This window comes from Vulpes lagopus, chromosome 4 (genome assembly GCF_018345385.1).
Source record: "Vulpes lagopus strain Blue_001 chromosome 4, ASM1834538v1, whole genome shotgun sequence".
Classification (NCBI taxonomy): Eukaryota; Metazoa; Chordata; class Mammalia; order Carnivora; family Canidae; genus Vulpes; species Vulpes lagopus.
Window position 1 is genome coordinate 59,272,495 of NC_054827.1, and position 27,403 is coordinate 59,299,897.

A 27,403-nucleotide genomic window follows, 5' to 3' on the forward strand; every position below is an offset into this window, starting at 1 on the left:
TCCATCCACCTAACCACCCATGCACCCACCCATCTAACCATCTATTATCCACCCCTCCATCTATCCACCTATCCACCTATCCATTCATCCATCCACCCACCCATCTATCCATCCCCCACCTATCTATATTTCTATTTATCTATCAACCATTCATGATCCATCTACCCACCATCCATCCACCCACTGGTCTAACCATCCATTATCCATCCATCAATCCATCCATCTATTCATCCATCATCCACCCATCTGCTCACTTACCTAATCATCAATCTACCCATCTATCCACCCATGTATTTATCTGTAATTTTTGGACACAATTCAAATATTTAACTTAAAAAAACAATCAGTCCTGGTAGTAACAGATACCAGAACAAAGAAATGAAAACGAAGACAAAAGGAGAGAGAATAGCCACAGCTATATACACTGTGGAGTGAAAAGACACTTAAAAAACACACAAAATAAGAAAACCGAAAACGTTTCAGGAAAATATATGAAAATTTCACAGAAGAATTAGAATGCGTTAAGAATAATCAAGTTAAAATTTAAAAAAAAAAAAAAAAAGAATAATCAAGTGGATGGGGCACCCGGTGGCTCTGTGGTGAGCGTCTGCCTTCCACTCAGGCCGTGACCCCGGGGTCCTGGGATCGAGTCCCGCATCGGCTCCCCACAGGGAGCCTGCTTCTCCCTCTGCCTGTGTCTCATGAATAAATAAAATCTTTTTTAAAAAAGAGAATAATCAAGTGGAACTCCTAGAATGACGTGAAAACAAAATGGCACGAAGCAGGCGGCCAGTGATTCCATCAGCACACGACGCAGCAGGGGTGCCGAGCGGGAGCCGGGTAAGTCGGAGGAGCACCAGCAGGGCACGAGGCCGTGTGGGACGTGGAGAGAAATTCCCACGCACACAACCGGTGCCGGGGCAGTGCAAGGGGACAGGCCGAGCTGCAAGCAAGCCCGGGGAAGGTATTTAGCAAGAGCTCCCCCAAACGCACTACAGGAACCAAGTCACAGGTGTAGGGGAAAATCCATGACATCTAAGCCAGGCGAGCAAAAGGAAAACCATACACGTCGGCTTGAGAGCAAAAGCGACAAAAATTGGAGAGACTTTGAAACAAAGCACCGTGTCCGATTCGGGAGGAAGCCGGGCGTCCCCGGGCACAGACCCTGCGTCCTCAGGGCCGTGCTCCATCCCACGCAAGGCGCCTGCACCTCCCCGCCCCTGGGGCACACCGCCCTTCCGCCCCCGCACAGCGCCCCGCGCGCCAGGACACCCTACGCCACGCGTTGGGGGGGCGCCTGGGAGGCTCGGCGGGTAAGCACCCCGCTTGGCGGGTTTTGTGATCTCAGGGTTGCGGGATCGAGCTCCGCGTCGGGCTCTGCGCGACCTGCGGAGTCTGCTGGAAGATTCTCTCTCGCCCCCGACCCTCCCTGTTCCCTCTCTAAATAAAGAGATGAATAAAGTAATACAGTGAAGCAGAAGTCGGTGGAGTCATTCGGCCACTGGAGGGTCTGCGAAGCGCGTCCTCCAATCCTGTCCAGCGACGCTGGAGGCGACGGCCAAGATGCACGGCGCCTCGCTCCCTCCGCCAGCGTCCTCCTGACGGCGACAGCATCCTCACTTTACCCCTGCCCGTTCCCCGTTTCGGATGCACCTGCTGAGTGCCAACCGCCTCGTCAGCACCGTGCTGGCCGCCGGCACTGGGTGGGCAGGTGGCCGGAAGCTCGGCCTGTGAGCTTCCCCGAGGAAGGGACAACGCGTCTACCGTGGGGGGGACCTGAAAGGCTGCTCAGAGGAAGCTCCTTCGATGGGAGCTTAGCAGTACGACGGTTTGCAGTGCGCTGAGCGGACACCCCAGCAGTGCCGGGCACCCTCTGAGGCTCTGGGCACAGGGGGCAGAGCCGCTGCCGCGGGGCGGGCACTAGTGGGGGCTTGTCCTGAACCCATGAACGACGGAGCGCGAGCTCAGAAGTTAACCAAAGAAGTGCAGGGTGGGATGTGGAGTCAGCGCTCCGGGGTCCGGCCCCGAGGAGTGGGGCCAGGTCCCGGCCACGCCACGGCCCCACGCTGACCTCCGCGTCGGGGTCAGAAGCTGCCCGGTGCAGCCCAACAGGCCCCCCTGCGCGGCCGGAGCGCCAAGGGTCACGCGTGGGCACCCGGGCCGCCTCCTCCCACTGCTGGGGACCGAAGGTGCTCGCGGGTGCTGCTGGCTCCCGGCCCCGAGCCCCGGTGGCCCTGGGAAGCCCTGCCCCGCCGGCTCGTGTGGCGCCTGGGATCGCCGGCGGGGAGGGGGCGGGCGGGGATAAGAGCCCGCTGTGTTCCTGTGTCGCCTGTTCCCGGAAAGCAGCAAGCTCAGCGCTCCCGTGAAAGTGGCTTTGTTCCGGCTTTGTTCCCCTGGCGCCGCCTCTGGGGCAGCGGCCGGGTTTCGTTCCCGGCCCCGGGCGATAGGACTTGATTACCCCTCGATCCGGAAAATGGACCTCAGCGGGGGCCACTCCTTCTGGCCACTTGTCCCGCAGGCCGCCCGGCGACAGGCAGGCGGGACACGTGTGGCCAATTCCACGTACCCCGCACACGCGCCGGGCGGTGACGGCGACGCTGCTAGACCCGCTGTACCGGGCAGTGTCACCCGCGCAGTCTGGCCCAGAAGGAGGCCCCGGGGTGCAGTGGGCGCCGCCGGGGCTCAGCGAGGCGGCCCCACGGGGCACATGGTGGACGCTCCGCTCTGAGCGTGGCCGGCGGCCCTGCTGCGTCCCGGGGCGCGGGGGGCCCTCTGTCCCCTCCGTGCTGCGGGACGTGGGGGCCGCCGGGGACCTGCTCCGCCTCGTGCGGCCCCAGCTCTCGCCTTCCGCGGCCCCGGCGTCCTCCTGACAGACTCTCGCACTTCCCCTTCCCAGTGCAGGAGGCACAATAGGGTCAGTGTTTGGAGAGCAGACTCTGGCTTCCTGGTTCCGTCCCCAGCTGGGGTCCTGGCGCCTGCAGGGACGAGGGCTGGGGGGGGCGTGCGGCTCCCCGGGCTCCCAGGCCTCCCAGGACCTCCTGGGCCCAGTCCCCCTGCGGCCTACCCTTCCTGCACTTCCTCCCCTCGGAGCAGGGGTGACGGGGTCACAGGCCTTTTTTTTCCAAAACGTCTATTTTTAGGTCCCGCGGGAGCTGCCGCAGGAGGCTCTGTGGGAAGCGGGTAACATCTGCTCCCCGGCCACCGGCCACAGCTGGCCTCACGCGGAAGCCGGCAGGGCGTAGGCGGTCCCACGCTGCCCAAAGCCCACGCAGCACGGAGACCCCGCTGCAGGGCAGCGCCCCGACCCGGACACCCCGGTGCGCCACCTGCACACAAACCCCGAACCCACGCTCCCTGCCTCCCTGTGACAGGCGCCTCGTGAGGCACGGCGAGGACTCATGTCGCCTGCTGTTAATAATTACAGATTGCGCTAGACTTTTACGTGCTCTTTTCTATTTAAGATTTTATTTATTTTACTCCTGAGACAGAGACAGAGAGGCAGGGACACGGGCAAAGGGAGAAGCAGGCTCCATGCACCAGGAGCCCGACGTGGGACTCGATCCCGGGTCTCCAGGATCGCGCCCTGGGCCAAAGGCAGGCGCCAAACCGCTGCGCCACCCAGGGATCCCCTAAAGTATTATTCTTAAAAGGCAAAGCTTTCTACGGGAAGTTGGGTATCGGTGTTTTTTTTTTTTAAAGGAAGTCCTTAATCTTTGAACGCTTCTGTGATTTGTCTAAGAACAACAGGCCATTCACCAACCTTCTGGAAACCAAAGGAAGGATGGCCAGGCAGCCAGATATAATGAGAATTAATTAGGGAAAACCCCTGGACGACTGGAAAAGTGGGCCCTGCGTGTCTCCGGATGAACGTGGAGGCCGCACGTCTGCAGCCCCACATACGCCGCAAACAGGACGCAGCGACGACCGGCCTCCATGCGGATGGTGTCCGGCTTCCTCGTTCATAAATCTTCCCGTCAAAGCCACGGAACGTGGGCGCCGGGCGGCCTCAGTTGGTGGAGAGTCTGCCTTCGGCTCAGGTCCTGGTCTCAGGTGCTGGGATCGAGTCCCGCGTCAGGTCCCTGCTCAGCGGGGAGCGTGCTGCTCCTCTGCGTCTCCCTCTGCCCCTCCCTCCTGCTTGTGCTCACTCCCTTTCGCTCTCAAATAAATAAAATCTTTAAACAAAAAAAACAAAAACAAAAAACCATGGGACGTGAACGCATTCCACAGCCACGGTCAGCATTTTCCGGGAGAGGCAGGAACACGCTCCCAAGGCGAACCGGCCCCGCCTGCTAGAAGGGCCCGGCCTCCCGAGCTGCCCGGCGCTGGCGTCGCCGTCGCGGCTCCTGTCTGGGCGCAGGACGACCTCCCCGCAGACGGACTCGCCCCCTTGGGAAGCGTTGCCACGTCCGCCCGTCCGGGGACACGAGCACCAGCAGCGCGGATGCACCAGCCCCGGGCAGCTGCGGCCCTGTGTGTCGTCTACACTCCGAGCGCATCCCGTTTCCAGCCGGGATCTGCTTCCAACACGCTGGCAAGGAGACTCCTCCCCCGGAGACGCTGGGCGGATGCTTTCCTGGCCGTGAGGGTGGCCAAGCACCCCCGACTCTCCAGACGCGCCGGGCGAGCGGGGCCCCTCGGCAACCTGCAAAGACGCCTGGGCGTGCGCACCCAGGAGAGCAAACTGCTTCTTGTGCACGGCAGACGGAAGAAGGGCGCGGGGGTGGAGGTCCTGAGGATGCGGGGCCGCCCGGGGCACGGGGCCTCCCACACGGAGGCGGTGCTGGGTGGACGCCGTGGAGCCGTGTCCCGACTGAGTCGGCACCTGGCGCTCCTCTCAGGGCTGCTGATACTGTGGCCAGAGGGGCCCCGGTGTGTGCTGTCCTTCGTCCGCGGGAGGACAGGGGCGTGCTCAGCCTTCGGGCTCCCACCGGTGACTCCACGTCCTCCCTCCGTGTTCCGTTAGCCGGTTCCGCGCAGCAGCAAGTGGCCCTGGTGACCGGAGATCGCCGCCTTGCAGCTGCTTCCCATAGGGTGGGAGTCCAGGTAGACGGGACTGCCTACCACCGCCGGCGTCGGGCTTGGGGACAGGGCGGCAGGGAGGAGGCACCCCCCGCTGCCCCCAGGAAGCCCCCCTTGTGCAGAGCCCAAGAGCCCGGAGAAGGTGCTTTCCAAGCGGAGGGAGGCCGGTGCACCTGCTGCAGGGCCCGCAGGGGAGATGGCAGGCGTCCGGATTTGCACATGGACGGACGGATGGAGGGAGGTCGGCAGCACACACGGACCCCTCAAGACGCAGCCCAGGTCGGTCGGTGAGGCGCCGTCCCCGTGACCTGCGTGGTCAAGGGTCCCAGGTTCCCAGAAGGATTCCAGTCCCACAACGGGTCCAGGCCACGGACAGGAGACCTCGATGCCCCTGCCTCCTGCACACCCCCCAGCTGGCCGGGCCTTCCTCTGGGAACGCACACGGGCTTCCGGCTCACCTCGGCCGCGGACCCTCTGAGGAAAGGCTCCTGCGGCCCGGCCCAGGCCAGTGACACGTGGGCCCTGAGCACCAGTCCCCAGCCTCGACCGCACCACGGAGCGCCACAACCCTGTGCGGAGGGCGCGGGGCACAAACCTGCCGCTTGGACGTAACTGGGAAACCCCATTTCCTGCAGAAAATCGGATGCACGTAAATCCTAGGCCTCCTTCTAGAATGATCTCCCACAACCTCCGGCATTTGGGGACTTTCCTCCCGGATGCCCCCGGCACACGTGGTAACTGGGAGCCCGGACAGTTAACGGGAGGTTTTTGCTCTAATTTCGGAAACGGTAATTCTGTCGTTCTTAGGAGGTCACTGGTGCTCAGACCCTGAACCAGGTCCCTAGGCAGGTAGTGGGGCTTGACTGCAGCGCCCCGACCACCCCAAGGACCACGGGCCCCACGAGGTCAGCGCTGGAAACCTCGGCCTCCGTTAACACCACGCGGCTCCTCACCATTGCTGAGTGCATGACGCGGAGTCTTGGAAATATGAGCAAAACACGGAAGACAAGTTTTTGCGAGAAAAAGCAAGGTTTCTTCCTAAAGCATCAGGATGTTACTACTGATTACTGTCCGTGTGCCACTTGGCAGGCTTACTCGATCCTCAGAACAACAGCTCAGGGGGTGTGCGGTCACGTCTTCCAGAAGCTCCCGTGCCCTGTGCGCCACAGCTGGGTTCCCAACCTCGGCTCTGCAGTGAAGCACGCTCCTCTTCACTCTGGACCCGGCCTCCTGGGTCAGAATCCCGGCGCTCCCACACGGCAGGTGCATCAGCCAGCTCGGGTGCCACACGCGCTACAGACGCGTGGATTAAACGACGAGAATGTGCTCCTCATGTCCTGGGGGGCTGGCTGCCCCGGGTCCAGGCTGGTCCCTCCCGAGGCCTCTCCTGGGCATGCAGACGGCCGCCGTCTTCTCCCCGTGTCCTCACGTGGTCGTCCCTTCCGGCTGGTCTGCATCCTGATCTCCTCTTCACCCCCTGTGGATGCCTCCTTAGGACCCCTGTGCACCCCCCGGGACGCCCCCGAAGGACCCCCTCACCCCCTGTGGATCCCACCCCGTCCTTAGGAACCCTGCAGACCCCCCTAAAGAACACCCCCTATAGATCCCCTGTGGACTCCCCAAGGACACCCCCTGTGGACCCCTGCAGACCCCCCACGAAGGACCCTTTCACCCCCTGTGGATCCCACCCCCTCCTTAGGAACCCTGCAGACCCCCCAGACACCCCCTGTGGGCCCCCCCCATGGACACCCTCACCCTGTGGATCCCACCCCCTCCTAAACCCCCTGCAGAACCCCCTAGGACCCCTCTGTAGACCCCCTGCAGTCCCACCGCACAGACCTCTCCTTGGGCCCCCCTGTAGACCCCCCTCCTTAAGACCCCTGTGGACCCCCCAGGACACCCCCGAAGGACCCCCTCACCCCCTGTGGATCCCTCCTTAGGACCCCTGTGGACCCCCCTACTGAAGGACCCCCTCACCCCCTATAGATCCCACCCCCCTACTTAGGACCACTGCAGACCCTCCTAAAGGACACCCCCTGTGGACCCCTGCAGACTCCCCGCTAAAGAACTCCCCTCCTTAGGACTCCGTAGACCCCCCAGGACACCCCCTGTGGACCCCCCCAAAGGACGCCCTCACGCCCTGTGGATCCCACCCCCTCGTAAGCCCTCCTGCAGGCCCCCCTAGGACCCCTCTGCAGACCCCTCTACAGACCCCACCGTGGGCCCCTCTGTAGACCCCTCTACACACCTTCCTTGGGAAGGGAGGCTGCTCTGGCCCCCAGGGCTCCTCCCGGCCCAGCAGGGGCTGCAGGGAGGGCCGCTGGAGTCCCCTCGCACTCGGCCAAAGGCAGCTCTGCGCACCCCAGCCTCTGGCTGCCCCCACGGGGCCTCAGTTTCCTGCCTGTCCCCGTCCCCACGGCAGCCCCAACTCTGCACGCATCTCTTCATGCATGGGCGCCATGCCTAGCTGGGCACCGTTCTCTCCATCTCAGTGGTCAAGTGACAGCTGGTCTGACAACCTCTGTGCCTGAGCCCACGTGGCGCCTCCCGAGGACAGAGCTCTCCAGAGCAGAAAGCTGAGGTGTGAAGGAGCAGGGTCTCCAGGGGGCAGCCAGCGCCCCATCAATGCGGCCCCTGATCTTACCGGAAGTGACCCACCTGCTCCCTGCCACGTGGGGCCACCAGCGGCGATGCCCCAATAGCTCACCATCAAGGGGTCTGTGCCCCGCAGCCTCCCCCAGCGATGCCCATCGGGCGCCACACCGACTCCTGCCCAAGGGGACAAAAGATAAGGCTCCGTGTCTTCCAGAAACATCCACTTCCCTCCTGGAGTTCTGGCTGCAGGAGCACCAAAGCAGACCCCTCAGGGGTCAGGATAACAGGTATCCTTCTGTTTCTAGCCTTTTTATCATAAATTCTCCCCGCGTTCTATCCCAACCCCGTCTGCTCCAGGAAACAGGACACCACCCCAAGCTTGAGGCTTCACACCCCACATGGGATCTGGCTCCGAAAGGCCTTCAAAAATGCTGCTTCCCACAAAGACAGTGATTTATCTTCTTTACCCCTGCGCATCCTTCAGGCACCTGCGGATCGCTTCCCTGACCTGCGAGTCCCGTCCCTGCATCACCTTGGGGTTCCCGGGGCTCAGCACAGAGGTGGTGACCATACAGCCAACATTTACCACCTCAGCAGTGCTGAAAACAGGCCGGGAACTCATGATTCTGGCCAAGAGGGCGCAGCCTCACCCCTCCCTGAGCCTCATGGAGCAACGAGACCCGGGACGCCCCACGACCACAGCACGGGAGACCCGGACAGGCAGACGGACGGTGGCTGTCTGGGAGCCTCGGTGTGCCCTGGTTGCCTTGCTGCCTCCCGCAGGTCCCCAAACCATCACCCCTAGCACGGACAAAACAGCTCCAGGAAGAGCCCGCTCACCTCACCACTCACCCAACATGCCAAGGGAAAGACCAACCTGACACCAAGGGAAACCCTCACACGGTGGGTTTAGTGAAGCCAAGCGGAAAGCTCCTACTTCCTAAAACCCCCGCTTCCCAGACGGGGGAGGCACTGGGGATGTCCCCTCCACGGAGGGCGTCTTGGGAGGGAACGGCGAGAAGCTGAGCATCAACACCTGCCCGGGGCAGGAGCACTGAGCACCACGGGGAAGGAGACCAGATGCCATTAATCCAGAGCCTAACACAGCCGCGGGGAGTCCAGGATCAATCGGAAAGCCTGCTCCCCGCACAAGGACAGGGAAAGCCACCTGGATGGGCGTGCGCAGTTAATGACGACAGCATCGACACCACGCAGGCGCTGGAACAGTCTGGCGAGGATTTTACAGCAACTCATCACCGTGCTCCAACAAACAACGGTGCATTCTCTTGAAACAAGTGAAAAAAACAAAAGCAAACGGAAAAAAAACTATCAGCAAGGAGGTAAAAGTTACCCCCAAAAGTGGATATTGTGGGACTGAAAGATACAGAAGGAGCAATGTGCAGCAGCAGGGCAGGGCTGACGGGGAGGGGATCCTGGACTCAAGGAGCCAGCAGGGGCATGTACCCCACGTGAGCAGCACAGCAAAACCCTAACAGTGAACAAGCCGAAGCCGAGGGGCCTGTGAGCCAGGGACACGACCCCACGGTTGTGCCACCCGCGGCCCAGGAGGAGAGGGAGGGGCAGGGGCAGCTGGGAGGCCACGAGAAGAAACGGCGTCTGGAAACCCCCCCAGGCTTGGCCCAGGACGTGACCACTGAGTCAGGGAGCCACACGATCCCCGAATAAGATAAACACCAGGAAAACCCACCCATCGCGACAAAGCTTCTGAACCCGAGACAAGGTGCCCATTGCACAGGCAGCCCGGACGGGGGACACCACTCCAAACATGGGCGACTGCTCATCTGACACCAACAGGCCAAACGGAAGTGGCACCAATTTCCCAAAAACAAAACAAAACAAAACAAAACAAAAAAACAAGGAAACGAACCACCAACTAAGAATCCCACACATGGCCTAAACATCCTTCGGCAACGGGGTCGAAAAATTCACAGGTGGCAGAGAATTAACAGGGCTTGTTTGGAGACCCACCCCCTTAATGAACGGCCAAAGCACGTTTTCCAGAAAGAACGAAAATCCTAAGAACGCACAAAATAACGGGGATACAATACGGGGTTATGGAAACCCAAATAAAGCAAGAAAAGAGAAGCAGAGGGGGGAGATCCAGGGCAGCAAACAGAAAACTCCTCCGAGAGCTGTGCTTGACGGACGGATGCTTAGGTCTCTGTGCCTCCTTCGCCCCCACCCGTGCTGCGGGGACACGGGCCTGCCACGCTGCAACTGCCCCGCTCTCCCTACCAAGCAGCCCCTCTTCCCCACGGGCCGCACCCCCTGTCTCAAACCAACCTTCCAGCCCCTAGAAGTCTGGCTCGCGTCGTCGTCCTACGGCTGCTGGCCGTTCCCTGTCCCCCCCCCCGCCCCCGCCGCCCATACTCCGCTGATTTTGGCACTTCCAGAATCGCTTCATCGAGTCCCTTCACCTCGACCTGCTGTCGGTGTTTTGGTTGAAATCACGGTAGATGCGCATGTGAGCTCGGCTGAGATTCGACGCCTTTCCGGCCTGACCCTCCCATCTGCGAACAAGGTCTTGCTCTTCCTCGGTTGCTGTGCAGCCGCCTCCTGTTATGCTTTTAAACGTTCTCAGAGAGGAGCATCACCTTCAACGCCACCGTTATTTCCGGCCGGCTTTGCCCCAAAGGCCGCCGAGAGCCTGCTGAGGACAGGAAGCCGCAGGTCAGCTGGTGGACCGCATGCTCTGGAACAGCCCGCCCCGCAGGACGAGGGACTCCTGCAGCACACGAGGGCTCCCAGACACCATCTTCCTGGACGGGCACTTGTCCTCCGGGGACCCTTCTTCCTTCCCGTCAGAGCCGTCCGGGAGCTCCACAGCATTCCAGAAGCTTCCTGGGCTGCACGCGGGAAAGCGGGCCCACCCCCGGTTCCTCCAACCCCAGTGTCTCCCGGTGTCAGTCACCTTCCTGGTTGCCCGGAGGCACATCATCCATCAAATATCCGAGAGAGGACAGGGCTCCAGGCCGGGATGGGAAGCGGAGGTGGTGCCCTGACTCCCTTCCGGGGCTCATGGGCTTGTATCCCGGCAGGATGGAAGCGGGCGGGGGCGGCGGGTGTGGACGCGGAGCAGGAAGGGTGTGGCCAGCGCGAGGGGTGGTCTGGACCCCAGCTCCTACCGTCCCGGGGCCCAGTGACCTTCCCATCACAGGGGAACACCAGCAGGGACAGCCGTCGAAGGAGACGGGAGGCCAAGCAAGTGGGAAGGAACCTGCCTGAGCCGACGGCTGCAGGGCCGCCGCCCCGACCCATGGTGCCTCCGCGCGCTGCTCGCCGCTCCCTCCAAACCCGGGGAGAGGACACCGAGCATAAGGCCGAACAAAGAAGCAGAGCGGCAGCAGCCGGGGCCACACCTGCACGCGGTTCCGGCCGCTCGCCCGGACCCTCACCCGCATCCGACCAAGCACCTGTCACCCTAGTCGCAGGCACGGATGCCCCCGCCCAGGGCTGTCAGGTCAGATTTCCCAAAGATGCTTTCAGGTCGTGGTCCCGTCACATACACCAGCGCTCTGGGAGGCGGCGATCCTCACGAGCCCTCCCTGTGCAAGCCAGCACCCCTGTGCCCTGCACGGGGACGCAGCCGCCCGACGGCAAGCTCGATTAAGAAACCCGGTCACAGGACACCACGCATCTCCACGCCCTGGGAGGCCACGCTCTGTCCCCAGGTGACCCTGACCTGCACAAGCACGTGTGGCAAAGGCAGACCCTACCTGTAAGGTAAGCCTGCCCCAAGGGGCCACCCCTGGACCCCCAGCCCAGGACGGGGCATGGCCTCGGGGCAGGATGAGGGGTCTGCAGGGGGGCCCCACCCCGCGTGTGCCCATGGGTGGTCTCCGGCCTGAGACCCACGGAGGGAGACAGTGACTGCTCTGGCCTGGAACCCAGGGGCCCACACCCTCCAGTCTCACCTGGGGGCTCACAAAGACATTCCCGTGCTGCCCAGTTAACGGTGAATCCACACACATGCAAAATGCGTGGGAAACTAGCCCCGTGTAGGGACGTCCAACATTAAAGCATCAAAGTGCAAAACCACGGGTGATGCTGGGACACACACCAGCCTCTGGGCAGGACAGAAGGAGAGACCATGACACCTGCGGGTGCAAAGACCCCGAAGGCGACGCCACTGATGAGCTCGGGCTTCACCTTGTAGGAGAGACAGCCCAGCCTTTCCCCCAATGGAGCCTCTGGGGCCTGCTCGTCTGGCCCCTCACCCGCCCCATCCCTGCAGCTACGGACACGCATGTCAGCAGCCCAGACCCGCACCCGCCCACGCCCTGCAGGCTCAGCTGCGCGGGGAGGGACCCAGACGCCACCCCCACCCAGGTTACCCCAGCGGCCGCATGTCCCGTGCTCAGTCCCGCAGCGTTCAGAAGTCCTCCTCCCCCGGCGGCGACTGGGCACAGGACAGCAAACCCCGCACGCTGCCCTGCGCCCGCCCTCCGCACCGGCCGCAGCCCTGCCTCTCCCGGGAAGCCGGGGCGCAGCACCTGGGTGCAGCCCGGCCTCGGTCCCAGCCCAGCCTCCGCGCCCCAGGCCCCGGGCGGGCAGACGGGACGCCGGGAGCCAGGCAGGCGGCTCTCTGGGTTTAGAAGAATGTGCTGCGCTGGGAAGCCCGGCCCAAGCCGAAGCCGCACATCTGTGGGGCAGCTTTCGGCCGCCCCAGGGGGTCTCCAGTCCCGGCAGGGACAAAGCAGGGCTTTCTTCTGGAAGGAGGGGCCCTCCGGGCTCTGGGGCTGGGCGCCCGTGTCTCCCAGGGTCTCCGGGAGTCTCCGGCTCCCTTCCCAGGGACTCTGCACCCCCGTCCCCTCCCCCACGGCCAGGAGTCCTGCGGGGCGGGGGGGCGAGGAGGGGGGCCGAGCGAGCTGCGCTTACCTGGGCAGCGCGGGGCGCCCCTCGGGGCCGGGAAGTGGCAGCGGCGTTAGAAGCTCCGCAGGCTGTCCTGGGAGGCCCTGGGAGCCAGCAGCGGCCCCCACCCCCGGGGCAGGGGGCAGGGCGATTCTGGGTTCCGGCGTCCGGGGGGGGGGGGGGGGGGGGGGGGGGGGGGGGGGCTGGGGGCGGAGGCCCATTCAGCGGGCGGGAGCGGGGTGGGGGGACTGGGGCCTGCCGTGCGGGCTGCCTGCCCGTCACTCGTCGCTTGGTTGCTCGGGGCCTCAGGCCCGCCCCGCCTGCTGGGTCCGCTTCCTCTCCAGTCCTCTTCCCTCTCCCTGGTTAACCTCTTGCAAACCCCCAGCTGCAGCCCTGCCCAGCTCTGCTGCAGCCCGGGCGCCTGTCACCATCACCGTCCCCGACCGCCAGGGCAAGCAGCCAGGACAGAAGCGCCCCCTCCCGCCCAGTGGCGCCTCCTCCGAGGTGGAGGTGGACAGGACCCCTGGGCTCCTGCTCGGGCCCGCAGGTCCTCCCCCCGCAGGCGGCAGCGCCAACCCACCCAAGAGGCGCCGGGCCCTGGAGATGGGAGCCCCCGGGGCGGAGCCCTCAGCACAGCACCTGTCCCTCCTGCCTCGGCCTGGCCTGGCCTCCCTCCAGGGATGCCTGACTCCTGCTCTCAGCGCCGACTGTGCCCACCTGCCGCCTGGCCCCAGGGTGGCCCTGGCACCCGGTCGTCACCCTGCGCAGGCCGACAGACCCGGTCCCCGCCAGGAAGAGCCCCAGGACCGCTCCCCAGCCTGGCGGGCATTTCCTCCAGCTTGTTTATGCGCCTGCAGGGCGGCAAAGATGGGTCGGAAATGTCTGACGGGCCCAGGGCGGGCGCGGCCGTGACGGATGCCCCCCCCCACCCCCGCCGACGCTCCTGTGCTGCCCCGGGCCAGGAAGGCCCAGGAAGGCCCAGGAAGGCCCAGGACGGGGCTGCTCAGGCGGGCCCTTCCCAGCTGCTCTGCAGATGCCGAGGGACGGACAGGCCGGGAGCAGCCGCCTGGTGTGTCCAGGGGAAGCGGGACAGGCCTCCTGGGCGCTGCTGCCACGACCGGGACGCGGGGGGTCCACAGACACGTAAGAACCGCCTGGAGACACGCCGCCCCACCGCCTCCTGCTCCTCTCACTCGGCCGCAGCTACGGTCACAGCTGTGCTCTGAGCGGCAGCGGCAGACGACCCGGGTCGGCAGGCGGACGCCCCCGGGCTCACACTCGCGGGGCCCCGGCAGGCGGCTCACACGCACACGTGCCCTGGCCGCCCGCCCTCCGCACACTCGGCTCAGGCGGTGCCAGGACGTCCGGGAGCCTCACAGGGAGGCTGCTTACAGGACGGGGGCCACTCGTGCAAACTGCAGGGGGGCCCAGGACCGCAGACAGGGGACACCCAGTGATGCGCAAGCAGGTCTTCAGCAAGGGCCGTGCCCCAGACATGAGACCCAGGGGTCCCGGGAGGCCCCGCGTGACACACGAGGGACATGGATCCTGGGGGTGCTCCTGGCGCCCAATGGCTGCTTTCCTGGGAGCCACCTGCCCGCCAGCCCCAGACGCCGGCTGCGCTGACAACGATGTGCTCAGGACGTGCTTTTGCAGAGAAGGGATGAGGAGCAAACAGAAGCTGCAGCCCCTACGAGCTTGGCTACACCCGAGTTGGCGGCGGCCGACGTCCAGGTCCTCCGAGGCCCGGCACAGCGCCCACCCACGGAGCGTGCAGCCACCCTGCACCCGAGGGCACACGGAGGTCGCCCAGGAGCCCCCCGCCAGCACACCAGGGCCCTGGAGCACCGCCCGTTCCCGTTTTCCCACCTACCCAACGCTTATTTCCCTGGCTGCTGGGTTTATTCACGCGATCTCTCTCCACCACATATGAGCACGTAGTGCATGATGCGTCCTATGCCCCCCAAAAAGCAAAGGAGCCCTGAATCTGGGCCCAGGTGGGGACACACACTACTCCACGTGCGTGCAAATACGCGCTGGAACGCGACGGCCCGCAAAGCGGAGACGGTGTCTCTTCACCCAACCAGGGGGCTCCGGTCAGGGCCTCTCCGGGGCAGGGACGCGTCCTCACTGGGGGCTCGGGGGGAACGGCCCCAAAGGCACAGGGGCAGGTGGACCACAGCCAGGAACGAGGGGCGGGAGGCATACGGTGCATCTGACCCCGCATGGCCCACGCGGCTCGAGGCCGCCCCCCGCGTGCATCCCCCGGCACCGTGCACCTGCGGGCCGGCGTCCCAGTCAGTAGCGAGGCTGGTCCCGGGGGCTCCCCGCTCAGGCGCTGCCCCCCACCGCGTTCTCAGAGGCGCCCAACTGGCCACTGAATCCGCTGCCGGGGGCCGCTGCGGCACGGACGGGCCGGGCTCCCCCCTTCCCAGCCCAAGGACCGTGCTCCACTTTTGACCGGGATGAAGCACACGTGGGAGGAAACGGCAGACTTCAAGACGCGTGTTTGGCAGGTTGTCCCATCCACACGCCGGGGTCCACGCCGCCGTCCCAGTGACCGTCCCCAACACCATGCGGGGCACAGCTACCCCTGCACCTGCTGCGGTTTACACAGGGTCCGAGGGGCGTCTGGGGGGCTCCGCGCAGGAGCTCAGGCTCCGCGGGCGGCCTGCGTCTCCCTCTTCCATGCCCCTCCTCCTGCTTGTGCACACTCTCTCTCAAATAGGTAAATCCTTAAAAAAAATTTGCAAAAATAAAAGGTGTCCTGAGAGGTCCCACAACTAGACAGCAGAGGACTGGGGTGGCAGCTGGGGCCCACCGGAGTCTGTCCCCCCCGGGCTGGCTGCAGGCTCAGAACGGGCGGCTGGCAGGCAGGTGGGGGGGGGCAACCCCGTCCCCCGGAGAACACAGAGAAACCTCTACTCAGAGATTCCAGAACAGTCCGCCAGAGGGGGAAGAAATGAGCTGATTCAAATAAACTGGGAAACCCGAAGATCCCTCTACATCAAAAGCAAGCACACAAAGGCCGGCATTCATCGTGGCCGGGAACCGGCAGCTCACGTGGGGACACTTCCAGGCTGGCCCGCGGGGACGAGGTGTCAGCGGGGCGTGTGCCCAGAGCCCAGTGAATGGACGCTCTCACGCCCAGGCTGCACCCGGCTCCAGCAGCCTGCCAGGCAGGGGTGTTTATTTTCAAATATATTTTGCGACACTCAACGCTTTTTCTTCATTTTCTTCATCTGGGGCCGGGCAGGGGGGTGGTCGGGGGCCAGTGAGCTCACTGCTCACGGACAGGGGGGTCGACGGTCACCGGGAGGGAGGCCCTCTCCTGCACAGACCGGTGGGCACGGGCATGCAGGGTCGCCCACACGCGCAGCTCCACGTGCTTGCTCCAGGGTCTGCGCGCTCGGAGGGCTCCGGGGTGTCCAGGAACGTCACGTCACGCGTGTGCACATCCAGCACAGGCCTTCGTTCCCGTTATACACATTCTCAGCCCAAGCTCATGAAATTTCAAGAGAAGCGCGGAGTCGGGGACAGGAAGGAAAGGGGGCGCCTGGTACAAGGGTTGCACAATTTGTCACGCTTTGAAAAACATTTTTTTTTCTAATAAAAATAAAGCACTGCCTCAAATTCTCTCTCTCTCTCTCTCTCCCTCCCTCTCTCAGCAAGAGGGTCCTGGACATGCTCGCCCTCTGGCAAACGTCACCGCCTGAAACCAGCTCCAAGGGGGCCCGGCGGTGCTCAGCACACCCCTGCACCCCAAGGCTGCAGCCCCAAGAGCTCCACCCCGTCCTGCCCAGGGATCAGAGTCCTGGTCATCACGGCTGTCCCCACGACAGGAGGGGGGCTGCTCGCCTGACAGCCAGGGCCCCAGAAGGGCCAAAACACTCCCCAGAATGAGGATAAAATGGAAACTAAAAAGTGTAGAAGCCCAGTTCCAAGTCGGGGGCGGGGGGCTCCCCACCCCATGCGTGGCCCTCCTACGACTCCCCCCGACCCTGACCCCATACACCCGGAGACACAGCCCCGCAGGCCCGGTTGATCCCCAGCACCGCCCCGCCCCCCACAGTCCAGGCTGTCACCTGGGCTCTGAGCGACCAACCCCAGGCCCCCGCGGCCCCTCCTGGGTCTGACAAGGTCACCGGAGCAGCTCACAGAGCTCAGGGGACGGCTCCGTCCCTAGGTCACCGCTTTGTGAGAAACCAGAAGGGAGAGCTGCCGGGGGGGGGGGGGGGGGGGCGCAGGGCTCCCAGGCCCCCCAGGGCCCACGGTTTCCCGCGTCACCCACTCACCAGCCTGGGAGCCCCCCAGACCCCGTCCTTGTGGGCATTTCTGGGGCTTCATCCCAAGGACGGGATTGATGAAATCACAGGTCATGGGTGTGGGTTCACCCTGCGGCCCTGCCCCTCGAGGTTGGGCTGCCGCTGGGGCTGGGGGGGCGGTCCCCACCTGTAACCACATGGTGGGTTCCCCTGGCAACCAGCCCCCCCCCCAGGTGCTTTCCTGACCTCACCTCGTTAGCATAACAGGAGACACCTGAGCTCCCGGACTTAGGGAATCCGGAGGGGCTGGGGGGGGGGGGGGGGCTCTGTGCTGGGAATGCTCTGAGACCAAGTCTGTCCTTCTGCAGGAATCCCAGCATCGCAGGCTCACACCTGGAGCTGCTGAGGGTGCTAAGGATGGTGTCCCAGCACGCCCGCGTTTCCTGGGGCTGTAATGCAGGCGGGTCAGGGGTGCATTTAACACGGGGACAGCCCAGGCCAGCGCTGGAGGGTCCCAGGTGGGTCAGACCTGCTGGTCTCCGGAAGCTTCCTGCAGCAGGAGCAGGTCAGAGAGGGGCAGTCCTGGGTCCTCCACCCCCGACCTTGCCTTCTCATTCCAGCGCCCGCCAGGGCCCTGGAGCACCCTCTGGCGCGGCTTCTGTGCGTGTTGCTTTCCACCGCAAGAGCCCTGTTTCTGCGCGGGGTGGATGCGAGGTGCCCACGGCAGCCCCGGGGACACCCGGCACTGAACCTAAGTGGCCACAGGACCCGGGGGACACGTGGACGAGGGAGCAGAGAGCAAGCGCCGCACCCAGACCCGCAGGGCAGGGTGGGCCGGACCTGTGACGCATTCCCTCCACGACCAGGCCAGAGTGAGGGTCCTGGGAGCCGCGTCTGCACAAGGCCTCGCCCCCCGGCTGCAGACCGTCCCCCCAGCGCCCTGTCTTAGCCAGGATTCTGCCAAGTCATCCCCATCCTGCCTGCCTAGCCTCTGCCCTTGTGCACCAAGAATCCTGCTGGGCCAGTCTAGCAAGTATCCCCTCCCCCCCACGTCCTTCTCAGAACTTTCCGTCCACCTACCTGTCCCTCTGCTCCTGGCTCTCCGCTGCTCCCTTGCAGCTCGGGCTCTCCCTGCGGCCACAGGACCAAGGGAAATCTGTCTTTCCCACCTCTGGCGGGCGTCTGCCTCCCTTTCTCTGACACCTGTCCTGTGGGTCGTCCAGGAAGTAACCTGATGGTGCTGGGCTGATTCGGACTCCGCTGACACCCCAGCACCTTGGAGGACACAGGAAGGGACTCTGCGTAGTTAGGGGTTGCACTAACTGTGCCCTCAAACAACGCCCGGAACCGGAATGGGACTGAGGCCCTGACAGTAGTAACAGCAGAGTCGGAAACCTCTCCCTCCCTCAGCCTAGTCAGCGCGTACTTGTGGGGTCCCTCCCAGGCTTCAAAAGCCCAGACCTCCTCACCAGGCGAACCACAGTACGAAGCGGCCGGGCACCGGGCACCCGAGTCCTCGCCCAGGACCTCCCCGCACCGGGGCATCCCTGATCATCCCCGCTTACGCGCGGCATATCCGAGAGGACAGGGCTGCTGAATGGGAGGGTCCCGCGCACACGTGGGGACCACACCACATTTACTCCCCACCAAGGGCTCCCATATTCCCGCTTTAACTCCTCGTTGTATAAAATCCTACACACAGAAGTAGGGCAGGACAGTACGATAAGCTGCATGGAGCCTCCGCCCAGCAGGTCCACTGGCAGCCGGTATGGCCTCAACCATGCCCGTGCCATCTCCCCAGTGGGATTCACAACAGACCCATAGGCTGGAGATCATTCTGGCTTTACGTGCAGAAGAATTACAGGGACACCCTACTTTCTTTATCCACTTTCCCCCCAAAGCTGTATCTTGCAGGAGACCAAGACCTTGACATTGATATAGTCAGGATAGGCCGCATTCCCCCCGACACGGACCCCTCTGGAGCCACGGCCACTTCCTTCCCACCTTCATCCCTCCTGAGCCCTCGAAATGCTGTTTTGCGTTCTGCAGTGGTGCCTCAGCACGGGTACGACATGAATGGAACCATACAGCATGTCACCTTTAGGAAATGTCCGCTCTGGAGATTCGTCAGGGCTGTTTAGGTCTCAAGAGCTGGTTCACCGGGATGGATGAGCTGGGCTCCACAGCGTGCAAGGACCCCGGCCTCTATGACCATTCCCCTGTAGAAGGACAGCTAGGTTGTTTCCAGCTTTGGGCCCCTAAAAATAGAGGCACCATAAACACCCGTGGGCGTCAGTCTATGTCCTCAGGATAAAACTCGAGGCTCTTCGTAAAGTCACGTGTAGCAGCACGTGTAGGTTTGTTTTTTTTTTTTTAGGAAAGTGCCAGACGGTTTCCCGTGGATAGGCTGTACCTGTCACACTCCCACCAGTAGGGGAGGAAAGTTCCAATTTCTCCACATCATCACCAGCACTTGGTGTTGACGCTGTATTTTTATTTCACCGATTACGCTGGGTCTGTAGTGATGGCTCACGGCGGTTTTACTCGGCCTTTCCCCAGCAGTAACGACCCTGGGCGAGCTTCACAGGCTTCTCTGCTACCTGTCCATCCTCTTCGGTGAGAGGACTCTTCCTGCCCTTTACAGGCCTCCTGATCGGGTTGTTTCTGTTTTTACTGCCGAGTACTTATAAGGCGCAATTTGCTCCGGTCTGTGGTCTGCCTTTTAACCTCTTCCTACAGAAATCTCCTTCAATTCTGATGAAGTCCTACTTCATCAATTTTCCCTTTTATGGATCGTGCTTTGGGTGCTCATCTAACAACGCTTGTGTAGCCTGGATCCCAAAGATTTTCTGCTATTGCATTTTCCTATAATGTTTGCAGTTTTATGTTTCAGTTCATGATCCATGTGAAATTAATTTTAGTATAAGATACAAGACTTTGGTTGCTGCTTTTTTTTTTTTTTTTTTTTTTGACCATGGGTGCCCAATGGCTCCAGCAGCACCATTTGTTGAAAGGACGGTTTCTCCTACATTGATTGCTCTGCACGTTTTCCGAAAGTTGGGCAAATTTGTGGGTTTTGGGCTTTCCTTCTGTTCCAGGGGTCTTGTGTCTGTACCTCACCCTACACTACATGGTCCTGATACTCAGGGTTACCTAGAAAGTCCGCACAGTAATCAGTTCCTGCCTCCACTTTATTCACGTTATTTTAGCCAGTCAACATCTTTTGCATGTCCACATAAATTTTAAAATTATCTTGTCTATAACCAAAAAAATCTTGCTGGGATTTTGATAGGAATTGTGTTAAAACAGTGTATCAGTTTGAGAAGAACTAACATCTTCACCAGGGTGAGTCTTCCAAACCACGAACATGGAATGCCACTCCATTTATTTAGATCTTTGATTTTTTCCATCTATCCTGTGGAGTTTCCAATGGAGGAGTCTTGCATGTTTTCTTGTGTTCACACCTTATTATTTTCCTTTTTTTGGTCTATTATGAACAGCGCTGTGTATCTCATCAGGTCTGTGCGTATTCACTGGTTATAGAAATATAATTGAATTTTGTGTGTATCTCTTATGTCCTACAATCAGCTGACTTTATTTGTTCCAGAAGCGTTTTTTGTTGGGGTTTTTTTTTTTTTGGTTTTTGTTTTTGGAGATTCCTTGGACTTCTTCACATAGATAAATTGTGAATCTGTAAAAAGCAACAATTTTGTTTTTTCCCTTTCACTCTGTGGTCTTGTGCCTCCTTTTCTTGCATGATGATCCTGCAGAACTTCCAGGTTTAGATGCGAGCTGCAGGGTTTTTGTAGATTTTTACTAGTGTTTTGCTGGAATATTTTAGTCATGAATAGACGTGAATTTCATTTAAAAAGTTTTTTTGACGTCAATCGATATAAAATCATATGGTGTTTTTCTTCTTTTCCACTATGTGTGATGGCCGACACTGACGGATTTTGAAATATTGAAAAAGCTTTGCATCTCTAGAATAAATCCCCCTTGGTGAAGATGTTTAATTCTTTTATATACACTATTGTTCTATTTCCTTGGCTTCGCCTAAGGAGTTTTACGTCCGTTCACAAGGGATAACAGCCTATCGTCCCCTTTTTGTTGTCTTTGTCTGGTTTTGGTACCAGGGTTCACACTGGTTTCATGGGATGAACCCTTCTGGTTTCTGGGAGGAATTCTGTAGAATTAGTGTTGATTCTTTACACGTCTGGCTGAATTCTCCAGTAAAACCGTCAGGGCCTGGAGATTTCTTCGGGAAGAAAATGTGCACTGCTGCCCTCTTCCTGTCTGCAGGATGTGCCGTGATGGGTCCCTTTCATCTCTGGTATTAACAATTTGTGTCTTCCCTCTTTTTTTTTTTGTCCGTCTTTTGAGAGACTGGCCAATTCTCTTGATCATCTCCAAGAACTGCTCTTTTTCCATTTATTTTTCTCTATTGTTTTTGTTCAGACTTTTGTGATTCCTCCTTTACATTTTTAGTATTTTCTTCCTTCTAACCATCTTGAGGTCATTCTGTTCTTCTTTTTCTAGATTCTGGAGGCAGGCGTGCAAACTCTTCCTTTCAGGCTTCTCTCCTTTCCCGACGTGTTTCCTGCCACAGGTGTCCCTCTCAGCACCGTCTCAGCGCTGTCCCACCAAGTGTGAAATGTCTTGCTTTCATTTCATCCAGTTTGATACACTTCTTGAGATTTTTCTCTTGGACCCATGGATTATTTGCAAGTGTGTGGCTTCATTTCCAGGCCTTTTGGACCCCTGGATTCCCTGCATGGCATCCACGCTCTCTGCTCTGCAGAAGCCCGCTGCACAGCCCAGGATATGGCCCACCCGGGTTCGTGGTCCCGGGGCTCACGGCCCATCCGCTTCTCTCCTCCACCTTCTGGCATCTATTTCACATGTGCTGCCAGGGGTGTGGTTGCGCTTTGCAGGAGAAACAGAGAAGACTATGACTTTCCCTTGCCAGGAGGCCAATGCCACTCTCCTGACAGGGCTCTAAAGCAAATGCTCTCATTTATGCACACAACGTCACCTGGCTTTAATGACATGGAGCCAGGCACTACGTTCGATGCCCAGCACATCCCACCCCAGCCCTGCGCGCTGGTCAGATGAGGCATTACCACGTCTGCAGATGAGAAAACTGGTTCAGAGGGTCACCACCTACGAAAGGAGCGGCTTTTCCATGGCTGGACTTCAATCTGGGCCCTCTGAGACCTTCTGTGTCACTGGGTGACTTGCAGTTCCGCCGAGAAGAGTGAAAACTGAGCCCTAATCTGACAATGCAGAACAAAACGCCCCTCGCTGGGGGTGAGGCCGACTGGCATGCAGTCCCGGCTTTGCCCCCCACCCACTGTGTGGCCCAGACGATGTGCTTACGTCTCTGTGTCCGTTCCCCCAGCTGTCAGTGGGTCAGCAGGGATAGTGCCCCTCGTGATGTGACCACAAGACGAGAGAAATCACACTGTGAAGAACACGGGGCAAACATCACCTGCACGTGAGCTACTGCAGTCACCTGCCCGCCACGTGCACAGCATGTGGGACCGCCACGTGGAAGCAGGGCCCCCACGTCCCGAGAACCTCGTGGACCCACAGCATCGGGGGCGGCCAGGTTAAAAATCCAGAAGGCACTCACAGGTGTTCTTAGGATGAAAGAGGTGCCCCCTTCATGTGCTGGCTTGTCATGCCTGAAGTCAGAGCCCTACTTCCCCTGCGTGGGAGTCTACACACCGAAGGCACTGAGGACGCCCTGACACTGAATGCACATTGGGTGTGCAGGGCCCGCGTGGCACAGACTCAGGAGCCACGCCTGCTCCCCGCCCGACGCCCCGGGCCGGCACCCACGCCGAGCACGCCAGCCTCACTCTGCTTCCCACGCCTTTCTCAAGTTCCAGAAGGTCCATTTTCTGTGATGCTTCCATAAACGCATGCAACTGCCCCCTTCTCTGCGTTTCAGTCCCACCTGCTAAGAAAGGCGAGTGAGCTCTGCCTGTAGAGAGAAGCAGGTACGGTCCTGAAGCCGCGGGGGGACCTGGGAGAGGGACAGCCCTTCCTGTAAATGACACACCCATCTGGTGTCCTCTGGGCAAACAAGGGCCACGGCACCAGCCGTCCTCACGAGCACGTCCCCGGGGGAGGCGGCAGGAGTCCAGGGCACCCAGGAAGCCTGATGACCACTCAGGGAACCCTCGTCTGCCTCCCCTGGGCAGCAGGAGGAAGAATCTACCGGCACAGAGAAGAAGGGCCTGAGAACGCACACAGGCCTCCAGCAAGCAGCATCCCCGCTCCCGGTGCCCGAGGCCTGGAGCGGCTGGACCTTCACGGCAAGCGGGGGACGTCGGCAGGAAGGGGTGCGGAGTGGACGCCCTTCGCTCCCCTGGGCCCGCGTGCCCTTGAGCTGCATGCCGAGGGCGGGACCTGAGCAAGGGCCACAGCAGAGCTGTCCCAGCGGTCGTCATCCCGCGGGCAGGTCCAGGAGAGCGGGGTCTGGGGCCACCCCGCAGCCCGAGGCAGGGAGCCCACTGACCCTGCAAGTCCTCTGCTAAGGGCTGGGCGGGCTTTCCAGATTCTGCTTCCAGCTCCAAGTAGCAGCGGGAGTTGAAAAGCACAGACACTGCCCCCGAGCGCCCAGGACCTGGTCGCCCCCAGAGCGCCGCGGCCCCCGCCGAGAGCCGCCCTCCCTCCTGAGGGGTCCGAGATGGGACTCCCGCGGAAACACGTCCCTGTGAGACGCACAAGCCGAGCAGAGGAGATGCTTACCGTGGGCCCCCCTGTACAGGCTGCTGGCGCTGCCCAGCTGCAGCCCTGGCGGGGTGAACGGCAGGTAATGCGGGGGCGTCGTCACTGGAAGAGAAAGCAGACGCCAGCTCTGCTGCCACGACCTCCCCGACGCCGAGCCGCCATCCGCCACAGGCTGGCTCCTCGCTTACCGTACGGGGTTTCTGGAGACACGGGAAAGGCCGGTGTGGGAGAGGCGGAGGAGTCGCTGCCACTCTTGGCCGGAGAGAAGGTCCTGCCGCTGATCCCGTCGGGGTCTGGGGGGTACGCGGGGGCCACCGTCTGGAATTGGCACAGGGAGTCGAGTGAAGGCCCAGGCTGGCCCACGGCGGGGGGACAGGAGGCCGGGCCCCGTGCACAGCCCCGCCGCCGGAGGCCACGGAGAGCCCCTCGGGGACACGGAGGAAGGTGTCCCTGCAGCGCGTCCACCTGCTACGGTGCAGAGCCGGGGCGCTGGGCAGCGGCGACGACAGGTCACACCACCCACCACCCCGTGGCGAGCTCACAGGCAGCGGGAGCAGAGCGGCGACCAGAGGACTGGTCCAAATCCCCGTCTCTGAGCTCTTCTAGGCTCTGACCCCCTGTCCCGTGACAACAAAGACCCCAGGGGTCGGGAAGGGCTCGTCGCCCCGGGCTCCGACCCGTCTGCTGCACCCTGGTCACATGCGGGTGCTCTGTGGGCCCCACGTCCACGCCGACCCACCTTCTTCCTGCTTCCCTCCCAGGCCCACGGCTCCAGGCAAGCACCCTGGAGCCACCCCGGGCCCCCGCCACCCCCGCCACCCCCGCCGCGCTCAGGCCACAGGGGCTGAGCACCTGGGCTCGCCCGCCCGCACCCCTGCCTTCCAGGGAGGAGCCCCATCTACGGGGCGCAGTGGGGTGGCGATGGGACCACGACCGGGGTGGCACATACCTCCTTGGTGTCTGCTGCAGAGAGGAAGGGAGCCAGGCTGGCAGCCTGTTCTGCGCCAGGGGCCTTTCCCCATCCGCACTTGGGGAAGGCCGGCTGCCCCCCAGCACTGTTGTCGTACTGCCCGAGGCTCAGCTTCCGGAATCTTCCGCCCAACGGCTCGTCGCCCGAGGAGCCTGACAGGAGAGACACTCGGGCTGCAGGGGCCTTCACCGCAGCAGAGGACACACCCCTCCGTTGAAACCGGACAACTTCTCACAGTCCCTCCTATTTTTTCTGGTTCCAGAACATTTTCAACGACCAAAAGGGAGCCCCCGTGCCCAGTCCCCTCCCCTGGGCCCTGGAGACCCCCCGCCCCTGTCTTGTCTGTCTCTGGGGACCTGCCAGTTCTGGACGCTTCCTACAAACAGACGCATCCAGCAGGTGTCCTTCGCTCTCCGGCTTCCGTCACCGAGCGTGATGTCCCAGCCTGTCACCCTCTGAACCCACTTTGGCTCACTTCTCACCTCCCCCAGCGTCGGCTGAAGGAGGCATCTCGTGCATCTGGTTCCCGGGCACAGGGAGCCCCGAGGCCGGGCCGACACCCGCCCTCCCCTCGCTGGCTGCCCCGGGACTCTCGATGGCCGGCAAGCTGGACCGGGGCCTGGGAGACCAGCCACGCTCGGTCACTTGGCCGTCGAGGGGACATGGAGAGACGCAGCCCCACCGTGATCGGGCCACGCGGACGTTACAGCAGCGGGACTGTGGGAGGCCGCAGCCCCCGGACGGCCAGGCCCCGGTCCACGCTGGACGCAGCTGCCACCAGCCTGCCCCGGAAGGTGTGCTGAGGCCCAGCTCAGGGAAACTCCGGGGTGCCGAGGGCAGTCCTCATCTGGGGAAGCTGGACGCCCCCGTTGAGCCCCTACAGAAGTGGAGGATCCAGCCTAAGGCACTGGGGTGCCCGTAAAGGGCTTCCACGGGGGCTGAATCCACCTGCCCCGGGAGACCAGCACTGTGGTCACCAACCTGCCACTGAGGCAGCACAGGTGAAGAGGTCACTTGCTCCGATTACTCGCTTAAAAAACTGGATTTAAAAAAACAGGGACGCCCGGGTGGCTCAGCAACTGAGCATCTGCCTTTTTAATCAGGTCCCGGGATCGAGTCCTGTGTTGGGGTCCCCGCAGGGAGCCTGCTTCTCTCTCTGCCTGTGTCTCTGCCTCTCTCTGTGTCTTGCCTAAATAAATAAATAACAAATAAAATCTTAAATAAATAAATAAATAAATAAATAAAATCTTATTTATAAATAAGGATAAATCAATAAAATCTTAAATAAATAAATAAATCCTATTTATAAATAAGAATAAATCAATAAAATCTTAAAATAAATAAATAAAATCTTACTTATAAATAAGAATAAATCAATAAAATCTTAAATAATAAAATAAGTAAATAAAATCTTACTTATAAATAAGAATAAATCAACAAAACCTTAAATAAATAAAATGAAATCTTATTTATAAATAAGAATAAATCAATAAAATCTTAAGTAATAAAATAAATAAATAAATAAAATCTTATTTATAAATAGGAATAAATAAAATCATAAATAAATAAATACCTTAAAATACAACAACAACAAAACCCAGAAGCCCCCTGGCAACTCTGCACCCGCTGTAAACGCACTGAGCGCTGGTTACTTGGAGCCCACTTGCATCTTCCTAGGGCGACTCTGGTTTCTCGAGGGGACTGTCCGGCCTCGTCCGTAGATAAAGAGCCGGGGAACCCGCGAGCTGGGGTCACACCCCTCCTCTGCCCTGCGTCCCCACCCTGGTCCCTGGCACGGAGGCGGTGTCCACGCCCGGTGAAGATCCCAGGTGACTGCTCCGGGCAGCCAAGGGGGCCAACGCCTGCCCGGAAGGCCAGGGGGAAACCCACGGCCTCCTGGAGCGTGACCTGTGCCTGCCAAGTGCCCCGAAGCTCTGACCGGAGGGGACGCGGCGCCAGCTGGGCCCGCACAGCCGGTCCTGGAAGCTGCCTTGGGTTCTCGAAGCGGGAACAACAACGGCCCGAGGCGGCCCAGCTGGGTGAGGCCTCGCGATTTCCGCTCAATTGAAACACGCGCGTCTTCTAAAGAGGGTGGCAGAGGCCACAGGGCAGCGTGACGGCGGGAAGCCCACCCGCCGGCTTCAGGTCCCCGGAGCGGCCCGTCCGCCACCCACGCCTGGAGCAGCGGAGGCCTCTCCCCCCGCTGTCTGCCCACGCGCCCCGGCCCGCGTCACGCCCGGGAACGGCCCACGGAACGGCCGGCCGCGGCACACGGAGCGAGCGAGGCAAGCCGGTCTTCCGCGGTGCAAAACCGAAAATCCTATTCCCTGGGCAACACCGAAGCGCTTGGTCGAGCAGCGTCTCTCCCAACACGGCCGGCCCGGAGGCAAAGGAGACGGCCGAGGAAGCTCGAAGGCCGCCCTCTCGACAGGAGGAACGTCAGCAGCCCTTTTCCTTCGGCTTCCTCCGATTCAGAAGGGACTCAGAGCAAAGACGTGAGAAGCCACCGGTGCCAGAGGCAAGGGCACTACTCAACCCACTGAGACCCCGTCAGCAGAGCCTGGTGCCTGGCCTCGGGTCCTTTCTGGCTTACTGCAATTTCTTTGCCCCTTAATGATCTGTCCCCATCCCAGGCCCGCTTGGGATCCCGCTGCCTGCTCCTCATGCACATCATCTTTGAGTGACCGTAGCTGTGACAGAGGACGGCGGCCAGAGGTGGCCACCCCCAGAACCACCCTCAGCAGACGGCGGTGCGGGCAGGCCCCGCGGGGCCCCCGGCTGGGAGCAATGACGCGGGGCCCTTCTGGCTGGAAGACCAGAGCTGCGACTCCCAGGTCGGTCCCTGCTGGGGACGCCACCACCTCCCCCTGCTAACACAGACTTTTCAGCCCTCTTCCCGTGGCTTCCTACAGCTGCCCATCCCTGACGGTGCTTGCGCCCTTGG

The 27,403-nt window shown here is 61.3% G+C and overlaps 1 protein-coding gene across 3 annotated transcripts in view; it reads right to left on the reverse strand.

The window, feature by feature from the left end:
- TNS3 (tensin 3) overlaps nucleotides 1–27,403 on the reverse strand; it is a 138,556-nt gene that overhangs the window by 20,118 nt on the left and 91,035 nt on the right. For all 3 annotated transcript variants that reach the window (XM_041753243.1, XM_041753244.1, XM_041753246.1), the window contains 3 exons: nucleotides 24,439–24,611; nucleotides 23,678–23,807; nucleotides 23,508–23,591 (listed from right to left, as the gene is read on the reverse strand). In XM_041753243.1, coding sequence (XP_041609177.1) covers nucleotides 23,508–23,591; nucleotides 23,678–23,807; nucleotides 24,439–24,611 — 387 coding nt within the window. The remainder of the gene's footprint in view (nucleotides 1–23,507; nucleotides 23,592–23,677; nucleotides 23,808–24,438; nucleotides 24,612–27,403) is intronic.